The 13,246-nt window shown below is 39.4% G+C and overlaps 1 protein-coding gene across 11 annotated transcripts in view; it reads right to left on the bottom strand.

Annotated features, from left to right (window-relative positions):
• Positions 1-1,046: 1,046 nt before the first annotated feature.
• WDR17 (WD repeat domain 17) overlaps positions 1,047-13,246 on the bottom strand; it is a 109,254-nt gene continuing 97,054 nt past the window's right edge. For 7 of the 11 annotated variants that reach the window (XM_086703126.1, XM_086703124.1, XM_086703125.1 and 4 more), the window contains 6 exons: positions 9,944-10,085; positions 9,564-9,666; positions 8,415-8,516; positions 4,363-4,461; positions 3,849-4,044; positions 1,047-1,720 (listed from right to left, as the gene is read on the bottom strand). In XM_086703126.1, the coding sequence (XP_086559252.1) occupies positions 1,601-1,720; positions 3,849-4,044; positions 4,363-4,461; positions 8,415-8,516; positions 9,564-9,666; positions 9,944-10,085 (762 nt within the window). In that variant the 3' untranslated portion in view covers positions 1,047-1,600. Of the gene's footprint in view, positions 1,721-3,848; positions 4,045-4,362; positions 4,462-4,491; positions 4,831-8,414; positions 8,517-9,563; positions 9,667-9,943; positions 10,086-13,246 lie in introns of those variants that run through there. The other 4 variants (XM_086703120.1, XM_086703122.1, XR_015249913.1 and 1 more) reach the window with 3 other exon arrangements.

Genomic DNA, 13,246 nt, shown 5'->3' with positions numbered 1-13,246 from the left:
AAAAACCACAATTATTCTATTTATATAAGCTCACTCTTAGGCAAAAACATCTATATTATGAATCCTATGAAACAGCTCGAGTACCAAAGTATTATTGTTCCTAGTCATACATTAATTTCATAGACCTCAAAATCAGAATTCTAATACAATTGAAATACTGGTAGTCATGCCTCAGACTTTTTTAAAAAATAGTTTTATTATTTTTTTTGTTTTGTTTTTAATATTTTGAGAGAGAAAGAGAGTGAGCAGGGGAAGGGAGGGGTAGGGAAGAGGCAGGGGGAATATTATGCAGGTTCCACGTCCAGCGCCGAACATAGAGTCTGAAGTGGGGCCTGATCTCACAACCGTGAGATCATGACCTGAGCCAAAACCAGGAGTTGGACGCCTAACCGACGGAGCCACCCAGGTGCCCCAATAGTTTTACTCTTTTATTTATTTATTTATTTATTTTTTAATTTTTTTTTCAACGTTTTTTATTTATTTTTGGGACAGAGAGAGACAGAGCATGAACGGGGGAGGGGCAGAGAGAGAGGGAGACACAGAATCGGAAACAGGCTCCAGGCTCCGAGCCATCGCCCAGAGCCTGACGCGGGGCTCAAACTCACGGACCGCGAGATCGTGACCTGGCTGAAGTCGGACGCTCAACCGACTGCGCCACCCAGGCGCCCCTAGTTTTACTCTTTTAATAAATATTTTAAAAACTTGAATTTATAATATACCCCAAATTTTAACTAATATCCTATTTACTCATAGAAATTTGAAACTAAATTTATCAAATAAATGTTATAGAAAGTTCATATAAATCAATTAGAGATTACTGTAAATATTAAATGCATAATCAAAACTAATATCCATACATATCAAATATCTTTTAAAATAGTCAATTATCATCAAATGTAAATTCTCAGACCAATTTAACTGCATTTGTGTTTTTCATGCGTCAATTTCTGTTATGCCTACATAACCTAGTCCTTTATACTTGCACATTTAATTTCAGTTAAAAAATTTGGTAATGCCTTCTTTTTTTAAAAAATAAAACTCGTAAGTATTTTGACTGTGTATCCATTTATTGACACGCAGTAAGCTCGTAACTGGAAACTTTTTATTAAATATGAACTAAAACTAGTGGTTTACTATATATTTTACAGAGGACAATATAGGTGTTTGTTAACTCGAAGATCAGTCATACATACCTTAGTTACATGTTGATATTCCAATATTCCTTAAGTACTTACTACATGTCAAGCACTATTCTATCTGTTGTGTTATTTTATATGTTTCAAAGTTTCAAAAATATAGTCTTTTGGTACCTTTTATGCTTTCTGAAACTTTAATATGCTCTTTTATATTTTTCGGTCTTTTATATAACTTAAATATTATCTTTCTCCCAAATATGGCTACTCTATTTTATAAAGAATACACCTATTTTTCCTTGAAATTACATAACTATTTTATTTTTTGAAGTTGATGAATTAAGTCAACTGTTATTCCCACCTCCCCTTCTCCCCTCAACCTTTGGTTGTGCACAACAAAAGTTAAGGTAATATTAACCCACAAAAGGTCTTTTTTTAAAAAACAGTTAAACATGGAGAAAAACCTGTCAAAATGGGTTGAGTCGTATTCCAGTCCCTAAAGGTGAGAATGGGTTCACCTTTGCCCACATCAAAGCGTCATTCAATGAGATAGTAGATTTCCCGTCTTCAAGGAAAAATACAGGGCCCTGCACACAGAATTGAGGAGAGAGACGATGAGATTATAAATGTCTAACGTGGTTTTCAACTTCCAGAAACAGAATCACTCTGATAAAAAACTACTGGCAATATTTAGGCATTGCTAATGGGAATTTTTAAAATATGAGAAAATCCGATTTTTTTGAACTGCTACAAATATCCCTAAATTTTAAAATATCTTAATATGCCCTGATGCCTTTCACAAGAGAATTTAGTTTTATAACTTAAGTTCTTTGAATACAGTAGTGCTACCAATAACGACAGGTAGTGCTAATCTATTAATACAAAGTAAACATTTTATAAAGGCATACACGCCTAGCATAGACTTAAATATACTTTATTTTAATCAGATGGCCTGCATCAATACAGCTGGGGAAATTATTCAGACCAGAAGCTCTGAACCTGCTCTCTAGAAGACAAAGAACATGTTGCTGTAGATGTGTCTACATAATTTAAAATCATGTCAATCATACGATTTACTAGCATATTTATAATTTAGCTATGTCAGTTACTTTGCATGTCAAGGATAGTTCTGAAGCACCAAATGCAAAGAAATCTTTCAATCTGTTTCTCCTAGCTCTCAGAAGGAAAAGCATGATTTAAAAAAACACAAATTGGAATAAAAACTTCTCCTTAATTATCTTCTAAAGTTATCAGATTTTTTATCACAATTTCAAATGGTACAGCTTGTTGTTAGTAAATTATTCGAGACACTGGAAAATCCATCACATGAAATAGAGAGCTTCCTACTCTCAAGTACCTACCTACTCTCAAGTACCTCTCAAGTACATACCTACAGGCACTTGACATTTCATAGTTCTAACCAGAATATTACTTTTCTGTTGAAACAGAAGTATCCTGGGAGAGGAGCACCCCATCTCCATTAGTCATCTGCACTTCAGTGTGTGTAAGATAATTAGTAGGTCTTTTCCTAATGCAGGTTTGGGTGCGGAGAGGTTAGGCAGCCTATGTGTTGGGCCACGTGGCTACTGCAGATGGAGAAAAAGATCTTGAAGGTATCACGACAAATGGCACAGGGAAGGCCACGACTAGTGCTGAAGATAAACTCTAAATATTGCATGATCTTTTTGCTCTTAATTATAAGTTACTGAATGTACTGCTTTGATTCTTGACCTCTGAATGGAAGTGGATAAAAACTATGCACGTCAGTGTCCTGTTTTTTCAGAAATATATTAGTTAAATATTACTTACATAAACTTATAGTGTCAAGTCAAGCTATGGTTAGGGTTTACATTAGCAGCAAGCTATTTAATTTAAATGGTTATTCCAAAAAAGCAGCTGTCCCCATTGACCTGGCATATCAGTATGAGAAATGTAATTAGTCACATTCCATGAGAAATCTAAGAATCCACTGAGTAAAATGTGAACACTTCTGGGAGGTGGTGTTCTTTCAGTCCAGACTGTAGTTTCAATCCGCATTCTGTATGGATTCAGCTTTGTTGACTTCACGTGGACACCTACACCTGGCCCTGACTCTGAGATGATGAAGGCCTCTCCACTGTCTGGAGAAAACAGCACCCCTGGGTCACACTGGGAGGCTCTGGAATGATTCACCATCATTACTTTTGACTGTATGTTAGGGACCTTCCTCAGGAATTAGTCATCCCTTGTGACGGATCCCAGTAATTTGTAACTGTTGAAAAATTCAGGAAGTCACTCTAAGAACATATACAGTATATCGATAACACACACCTGCCAGTTTTTAATGTCTTTGTGTTTATAAAACACAAATGGAGAATATAAAGTTAATTTTAATCTATTTAGCTATAATTTATAACTATGTTGATTGTAGCTTTGTCTCCCTTATTTAATTTCCCAAAGGATATGATCTCTATGTATTTGTAAACATTTGTTACTAAGTATACCTATTACATGAATTGCTTTCATGATAATACAAGGAGCATCTCTCTGAATTTATTTTAAGGAGCAAACGACCATTCATACTAACTATATAGCATTAAGGGCAGTGTTTTCTCAGGGGTCACCAGTCTTATTTATAGGTACCGACTTTTATTCAGATTATGCTTATTCTAAGACCATATTGTTTTGAGTAACTGAACAAATGAAAATAATGGAAATGAACAATTTATGCCTTACATTAGGCTGTACCTGGATTTTTAATCCCGTAAGACAAGAGATGTGAATATCTGAATGACTGGGCAGATTTGATCCAGTCACATAATCTGGCCCAACAATTCCTTTGAGTGGTTCTTCTTGTAGTCTCTTTAGTAAAGTTGCATAAACCATTCTTTGTGAATCAGAAGGGGGTGTATATGGAGATTCTTCTGGTGATCTATATTTTCAACAGATATTACATTTTCATTTTCATACAACCACAGAATTATTAAGGTTTAAGTTAGAAACAGTCCCTGATGATTATTTAGTCCCCATTAGAGATGATGGCAAATTAACTTTAGGCTTAATTTATAGTAAAACGAAGTACTTTGAAAAGGCAGAAAACAATAGGATTGTAAATGATGACGGAATATACGCTGACCAAACCAAGATTCATTTTCGGCAAAGATTAATAGTGAGCCAATCCACATTTTCAATAAATTTGTGTATAATATTAACACCTCCGTATCCCAATTTTTACACTGTCCTCACTCACCGGCTCGTGGACCGTGTGCAAGCTCTCCACGCATCCAATTCCTCAGAGAGGTGCTCAATTTTTAAAGGCACTGATACCACCCGACGTTTTAACAGCTGACTGAAATGTGGAACAGAAATTAACTGACTTCCAAGACTAAGATATGAAAGAAAGCAAATGAACTTTAAATAATTGCCATTTTGGATTTAACAACTACTGTTCAAAAACACGTGTATACACGAATGTGTGTGTGTGTGTGTGTGTGTGTGCACGCTTACTTGTATATCTGGCCTTCAAGTTCCCTGGAAAGTTAAAGACGTTCAATACTGTTGGTTGGATGACAGTCTGAGCGAGCGGATGAAAAAGGGACTAGCGAGGGAGGGGGTGGGGGGGTGAGGGAAACAGGTGACGGCGATTCAGGATGTACTTGCTGTGATGAGCACCGGGTGATGTATGGAAGTGCTGAATCACTATATTGTACACCTGAAACTAATATTACATTGTATGTTAACCAACTGGAATTTAAATAGAACTTTAAAAAAACTTAAAAAAATAAAATGTAAAACTAATAAATAAGGAAATAAACAAATGAAGGACCAAACAAACTATGGAGACTGGATAGTCCAGCCAAGAATGCTGGATAACAGCCACACACAGCAGGGGTGGGAGGTGGTGCATGTCTGAATTACAAATGAGTATCAAGAGTAAGAAAACAAGTGGGAGAATGGCTAGAGCAGAATGTCAACCAGCAGAAAGGAATGGAAATGCTCAATTCTTGAGAGACATAGACTGGTGAGAAAAAGCAGGAAAACAGCCACAGTAGTGATCCATCACATCCGCATAAGGAAAACTGGAAAGAGGTATATGTGGTATTAATTAGGAGGCTTTAGATAAAGAATTATTAGTCCTAGTTTCTATACTAAGTCACAGACTCCATGTGCTTTTCAAGGAACTAGTTATGGGACATTTAAAAGCAAAAGCTGTTTGGGAGATAGAAACAGAACGTAAGACCTTACAGATGAACTTAAGAGTACAGGTAAGCCATTCTGTAATGTACATTTTACGGTTACTCCCTCTAATTGTCCTCATTCTGCTGGGACCTAATAAGATCTGGTGAGGAAAAAGGCACACATCTCCACCTACACACGCCTAACACTATAGTAATACCATCTCAAATCAGTAAGTTATCATTTTCTTCAACCCCAAATTACTGAACTTAAGATCATTTTTTGAGAGAGCGCAAGAAGGGGAGAGCAGAGGAAGAGGGAGAGACAGAATCTCAAGCAGGCTTCACACCCAGTGTTGAGCCCCACGGTGGTGCTCAGTCTCACGATGGTGAAATCATGACCTGAGCCAAAATCAAGAGTCCGATGCTTAACTGAGTCACCCAGGCGACCCCCAAAATTACGGAACTTAAAATTTGTATTGACAGCGTGGCTAGCTCCAAAATGAATTCCCTCAACACTGTGCCTTCCGTGTCTACAATTTGGCACTTGACAAGACTTTCCCGCCAGTAGTGTTTGATGATCTACTATATGCAAAGCAGTGTTAAAGCGTGAGGAGAAAACAAGACACTGAGAAACTACCAGCGGGAAAGCTTCCATACATATGGGGTCACAAGTAATTCCGTTTGACCAAAGTGGAGAACGCAGAGAAGGCTAAGGTGGACGGCTTGGTCAGAACCCTATTTCTGTAGACCTTTAACGTCAGACTAAGAATCTGGAAGTTCTGTGATGGACACTGGGGAGCCCCGGAGGGCGCTGAGGAAGGGCAGTGCTTCAGGAAGGCAGAAGCCACAGTGGGGTCAGGCAGGCAGCAGGAGGAGGACAGAGATCCAGACAGCAGGTGACCAGATGCAAGACTACAGTGGGAGGGAGTTACTGCAGACCCTTACTGCGGTCAGAGAAAACACCCGTGACCCTCACCATTAAATTCTGGGAGACAGAAATAGAACGCCATAGTCAAAAGAAGGGACACAGGAGAAGCAGCAGTTTGAGAAGGAAGAGGATGTTCATTTTGAGCACACAGAGCTGAAGCCAGGGTTCAGTGAGCCACAGAGCGATGTCACAATAACTGGCAAGGTAGAGCTACAGAAAGGGCCAGGTTTCTGAAGGACAGAGTACAGAGAGGGGAGCAGAGGGGAGGGGAGGGGAGGAAGAAGACCGAGAGGCAGCTGGGAAGCAGAGGAAGGAACAAGCCTGGGGACTCAGCCTGAGGGCAAGGCAGCAGTGTGAGCACAGGACAAGAGACACCATAATCAGGGAAGTTCTTTCCAATTCGGGCCTTAAGTTTCTCCTTCTCAACTGTTTCTCTCAGACACATTCTCCCAGGTCTCTTCTGCCTTACAAAAGCCTCCTTTCATTTCTGATATTATTTCAAGGGACCATTTTCTCTCTCTTTACTTTCATTAGCCAAGTCATATTTATTAAATGAATATATTTCATTAAATAGATTTTAATTCCATGTGGTACATACAACCCTATTGCTCCCAGATTTTCAAATTATTAAAAGCTGCTTTCACATCTGGGCCTGCTGCCTGCACAGAAGTAGGTTTTTCCCTGAGTGCCTAGCAGTGTCCCCTCTGCCCCCCTGCCCGGTCTGCTCTAGGTGGGGGTCCTACATGTAAGCAGGACCTTCTCTGCGACCAGAAGGAAGAGGAGGGAAGAGAAAGCTTTGTCTGTCTCAGAATCTCTGCCCGCGTGAAGGCACTCAGAACAACTGCTTAGTCTCACACTCAGCACTGTTGGGGGTTAGCTACTCTACCGCTTAGCAAACTGGTCAACTTGGAAATGCTGTGTGGGGAAGGCACTGTGGGGCTTTCTTTTTGATTATAACAAGTTTTAAGCACAATGGCCAACATTCAGCAAGCTGTCAGAAGATACAGGAGTCTGGCAGGAAGGGTACACCCAACTAGAAAATAGTGACTTACCCGCTATTCACAAATCCTCTTTACTCTGCTTTTTCCTACTATAGAGATCGGAAAGGTAAAATACCCAGTTTTTGCCCTGGTTTTTTTTTTTTTTTAATTTTTAAATGTATTTTTTAAAGTTTATTTTATTTTATTTTTATTTTTTTTAATGTTTATTATTTTTGAGAGAGAGAGAGAGACAGAGGCAGACAGCAAGAACAGGAGGGGCAGGGAGAGAGGAAGACACAGAATCGGAAGCAGGCTCCAGGCTCTGAGTGACCAGCACAGAGCCTAATGCAAGACTCGAACTCACAGACTGAGAGATCATGACCTGAGATGAAGTCAGCTGCTTAACTGACTAAGCCACCCAGCAGGTGCCCCTTAAGTTTATTTTTATTTATCTTGAGAGTGAGAGTGAGAGTGAGAGAGAGAGAGAGAGAGAGAGAGAGAGAGAGAGAGAGAGAGAGAGAGAGAGAGAAAGCAGGGGAGGGACAGAGACAGAGGGAGAGAGAGAATCCCAAGCAGGCTCCACACTGTCAGCATCACAGCCTGACACAGGGCTCGAACCCACAAACTGTGAGATCATGACCTGAGCTGAGATCAAGAGTCTGCTTAACTGACTGAGCCATCCAGGGGCACCTTCCTCTTCTTTTAAAATTCGGGTTCCATAGATCCGGCCGGTAGGATGCCAGCCTAAGGGGACCTCTCCTTCCTGAGTCACATGGCCTCATCCTTTGGGGTCCCCATCCTGTCACCTTTCTCTCCTTCCCACTTAGACTGCAGACATAATACACATGACCCTGTCACCAGGTAGTTCAAGCAAGTGGAAGGAAACCAGGGAGGTCAGTGTCAAAAGAAGGGAAGAATTCAGGTCCTCAATGGACTGGCTGCAGCTCTAATGGCCCTGGAATGTGGAGACCCCAAATGTCTCGACAGAAGACCAATAAACCCCACACGTTTAAGCTACAATTAGGATTTTGATTATTTATAGCCTAATTTACTTCTAATTCATATAGTTTGATTGCTACTTTATTATAAAGTACATACTGGATGAATAAACGGATACATGCAGTATGTATCTGGTGTCTTCTGGACACACTTAGAGACTAAAACCTTAGGGAAAGGAATGTGTCTCATTTCATACCAGAAGAGAAATCATTTTTACCTTGTGTACTCATAAAGTGCTGGAACAATGCTTTGGTACTGTCTTCTGATGGCCAATAATGCACCAATATAACCACATAAGATGAGCAATTCATTTCGAGCTCTAAAAGAGAATATAGTTTTTAAAATTCTTTTAACTTGAGGTATAGAACATTACTCACATATATAGTTACCGTACTTACATCTCTGTATTTTGATGGGTGACATTTATAGCAAAATATGTTTAGAAAATTTTCTCAACTTGAAGATGTTTTATTCATGAGTTGAGTCCCTTTCAGACATTTATGCTACAGCACAAGTAATGTTTTAACTTTTGGCTCCTTGTTTTCCTCTATCCCTTGGCCGTTTCTTCATGCAAATGTCTAAGGAACTCATTAGGCCTGATTTAGGAATTCCTGGCACATTACAGACTCTAAGCAAGGACAGGGCACACCCTCTCGATTTCCCGCTGGGGAAACGTCTAAGTTTCCCAGGCTGTGGCAACGTCTTTCCCGCACTGCCATTAAAACAGTAATAGCCCAAAGCCTCCACTGCAAACTATACACCATCTCCGGCGACTTTCGTTCTGTGGACGAGTGTCCTTCCATGATACCTGAATGCAGGGCTGGTAACTAGATGTCACTCCCTAGCACCTTCACTTTTCCCCCAGTAGTATGCTCTGTGCACAGTGGCTGTTTAACAGACATGACCACCAGCTTCTTGAGGACTTCGGGTCTAAGACCACCCCAACGCTCTGAATCAGCCCTATTTGAACCAGGTGTGTGTGTGTGTGTGTATCCATGTGTGTCTGTGTGTCTTGTCTTTGTGTCCATGTGTGTCTCTGTGTGTGTGTGTCCATGTGCATGTATGTTCATGAGTCCATGTGTGTCCGTGTGTGTGTCCATGTGTGTGTGTCTATGTGTCTGTGTACACATAAATAAATATACACACTCTAGGTATTAGTAAATAGGACCATGAGAATTTATTTTTTCAGTTTCCAATTGACCTCTGTATTTTTTCTTAAGAATAGCAAATACAGATGTTAATTTTTCTCCAAGGGCACTTCCCTATCCAAGATGATCTTATTTCTTGATATGAACACCAAAAACAATATAACCATTTTCAAGCATTACATAGATTCCCTTATGTATTTTGGAGTAAAAGCACTTACTTAGTACACGTGTGCAAGACTAATTTTTCGGTACGGATATAACTCAATAGGTCAAGAACGGGGTAAACGGTATCCAATGTCCATTCTGAGCTACTGATGCATTCTGGCAAAACAAAACCAAATAAGAGATGATCTAAATAATCATACTAATCATGTTCATCCAATTTTTAACTTACATAATTAATTCTCTCCTGGCCATCTCATCTGGACAAGTATTGCACATCTACCCTCTCTCAAGTCCCCATAGCACACAATCAGCAATCTCTTCCTTTTTTAAATTTAGGATGGCTGGTGTCTGACTTTAAGGCTGCTTGTCAATACTAATGAAAGGCTAAAATCAGTGAGTAGACTTGAGTTGATACCACCAACGGAAAACTTACCTTTGATGAAGTCAATACCAATAGGAAGGGCTTTTTCAGGCTCTTGACTTAACAAGAAATACTTCACAGTTTCAAATATATTACCATCCGCAAGGGCAGCCTCTGCTAACTGCATACATTCTTCTACTGTGGGTAGCTTGCACTGAAAAGTAATCGGTTTAATGACGTTACTAAAACTTAGAGGGATACACGCAGCAGTATAAGTACTAAATATCTCCAATATGCCTAGTATGCTCTTCCTAGTAAAGTTGCTCAAAACAGATGTCAGTGAAATAATTTTTATTAAAAGCACACATTTATGAAAATATCTTTAGGATCTAATAACAGTAAATACGATATTAATTACCTAAGTGCATCAGTAGTTTTTCATCACACAAATACTTAATGAAAAAGGTAGAAGTAAATTATCCTGTGATACTGGAATTAGTATCCACACATGTAACTTAGAAAAACACACGCTGAGATTTATCACTTCAGAATATACTGACCACTGTCAGAAACTACATTAAATACAGAAAACATAAAAAATACACTCTGACATCTCACACACACTGTGGAGTTTAATTTTGCTTGGCCTTTGAGACAGAGCAACTTAATTTCAAGTAGAAAGGCAAAACACGTTACAAGCTCTCAAAGTTTTTAGCTCTGACATTCTGAAATGCCACAAAATGCAGATTTTGAGCCCAGGAAACTTCATTACTGGAAAATGAAAAGCACTGCTCCCCAGTTTTTCAAATGATTTTTTTTTTCCTGTTGAAACTCAGTCTGCTCCTCCCTTAGGTACGTTCTCCTGCTTCCAGGGTGCAGGCGGGGGTTTCCTGCATTGTCCCCCTTCCAGCACCTATAAATAGTTAATGCTTCTTCTCACTGGGATTGGCAACCACTGATGTGGTGCTTCCACAAAGGTATTTTGGGTTACGACTCCAGAGGGCGCGGTTCGCGCACAGCAAGGTTGCCCGTCTCCTCACCTCTGAGGTTTATCACTTTCTTCCCTCTCACCTTTATGTCCCCTTAAGTTACTAGGTTGGTTTATTCAATAGTTTCTGTTTAAAGGGGGTTTGGAGATGGGGGACAGATGACGGGGACCAAGGAGTGCACCTGCTGTAATGAGCACCGAAGTGCTGAGTCACTAGATTGCACACCTGAAACTGATCTTACATTGCGGGCTAACTACCTGGAATCTAAATTGAACTTAAAAATCAGGGGCGCCTGGGTGGCACAGTCGGTTAAGCGTCCGACTTCAGCCAGGTCACGATCTCGCAGTCCGTGAGTTCGAGCCCCGCGTCGGGCTCTGGGCTGATGGCTCAGAGCCTGGAGCCTGTTTCCGATTCTGTGTCTCCCTCTCTCTCTGCCCCTCCCCCGTACATGCTCTGTCTCTCTCTGTCCCAAAAATAAAAATAAAAACGTTGAAAAAAAAAAATTAAAAAAAAAAATCAAATAAAAATTATGTAAATTGAACATTTTGGAACTCCACAATCTCTCTTAAAAAATTACAATGAACTAAAGGAGCTCTCGTATACATAAAATTTCATATTGTTTCCCCAACTTCATTAACTAAATGCCAGTTATTTACTGAGCAACTATGTGCACTAGGTATTACAACTGGCTAAAGTTCTTCACTTTCACATATGCTCTAAGAGTAAAGGGAATAAAAAAAAATGGTTTCTATTGAAATTTTATCCTCAAATAAAATATAATAAGAGTAAGATGATCATTGCTGTAATTCCCATCCTATCTTAAAATTCTAAGTTATCTAAATTAAGATAATATTTAAAAATATAATTTGTAGCATTACTTGTGAAACTGTCCACAGGTAGTAATAACACCTTTACACCTAACTGACTAGTCTTTGTAAACAGTTATCAGTGAAGTCTGAGCAGAAAGTCTAATTATATCCTTTCAGATTGTGTGACAAAAAGGCGATGCGAATGCCATCCTGCCTGTGTCATTACGGGCGTGTAAACACAGACAAGTATTTCTCCTCTCTAAGCCCCAACATTAGTGCTTGCTGCTATCGCCTCATACAGGGCATAGGGTGTATATTTAAAGCACCATGCAGCAAATGTAAGGTTCATACTTCCTTCCCTCTGCATTTTCATTTCAACACAGGAACAGCTTTTACTTGTCATGTTTGTAAAAGTGAAGCACAACTCACTTAGAAAATATTTCACAGAACACAAAGTGTGTAAAGAAGTCAGGCCACCCATAATCTCACAACCCACTGGTCACCGTGCATGATTACCATCTCATAAGTATTGTCCCTCATCTCACACACACAGTTACTCACACACATACACACTTGCTCAAACACTCACATATACACTCACTCATGCACACACATGCTCACTCTATCTGTGTTATCATAATACTTAGTAAGTATCCACAGTTGGATGAAAAGGGCCACTAAACACTGCATGGGGCGCCTGAGTGGCTCAGTCAGTTAAGCGTCCGACTTCGGCTCAGGTCATGATCTCACGGTTCGTGAGTTCGAGCCCCGAGTCGGGCTCTGTGCTGACAGCTCAGAGCCTGGAGCCTGTTTCAGATTCTGTATCTCTCTCTGTCTGCCCCTCCACTGCTTGCACTCTCTCGCATTGTCTCAAAAATAAACATTAAAAAGTAATTTTTAAACACTGCAGACAAATCAAGGGTCATGAAGTGGGGTCATTTAAGTGAAACAAAACACTGCTATTTTCATATTAAAGACAAAAAAATGTTTTACTGTAAGTTATATTTTTCTTAAAAGACCTGTATATATCTCCTTAAATATATAATAATTAACATAAATATGTGCAGTTATTTTCAAAATGAAAATCATATGGCATGTATTTCATATTCTGCTTTTTTACAGAACTGTTTTATAGCCTTGTACCAATGTCAATAAAAAGAGAACTTCATGATCTTTTTAATGGGTGAAAAGCATTGAAATACATAAATGTACTGCAATTTATATACACAATCTCCCTATTGTTGAACATTTTGGTTATTTTTATACATAATCTTGGTTCATAAATTCCTATATTCTACAAAGGAGTATTTTTTAAAAGCACTTTAAAGCAATGCATGTGAATTTCATCATAATTAACTCATTTAAAGATCCTAAACTGCCTATTTGTAAAAGTTGGCAAAAATGCACCTTAAGGTGCAGAGGGGCAGAGTGGGATGGATGTGGAGTAAGACGTGGTAAAGCTCAAGTCTACACTCTGCCTTTAACTAACTAGAGGCAGTTGCTTAAGATCCCCGAGCTCACTTTCGCTGTAAAATAGGAACAATGAGCCTTGCTTTTCGGGGTTTCCATGTGAATTC

This window comes from Puma concolor, chromosome B1 (assembly GCF_028749965.1).
Source record: "Puma concolor isolate L17-30 chromosome B1, mPumCon1.1.hap2, whole genome shotgun sequence".
Lineage (NCBI taxonomy): Eukaryota > Metazoa > Chordata > Mammalia > Carnivora > Felidae > Puma > Puma concolor.
Note: the sequence above shows the minus strand (reverse complement) of the source record. Positions and strands in the feature narration are given on the sequence as shown.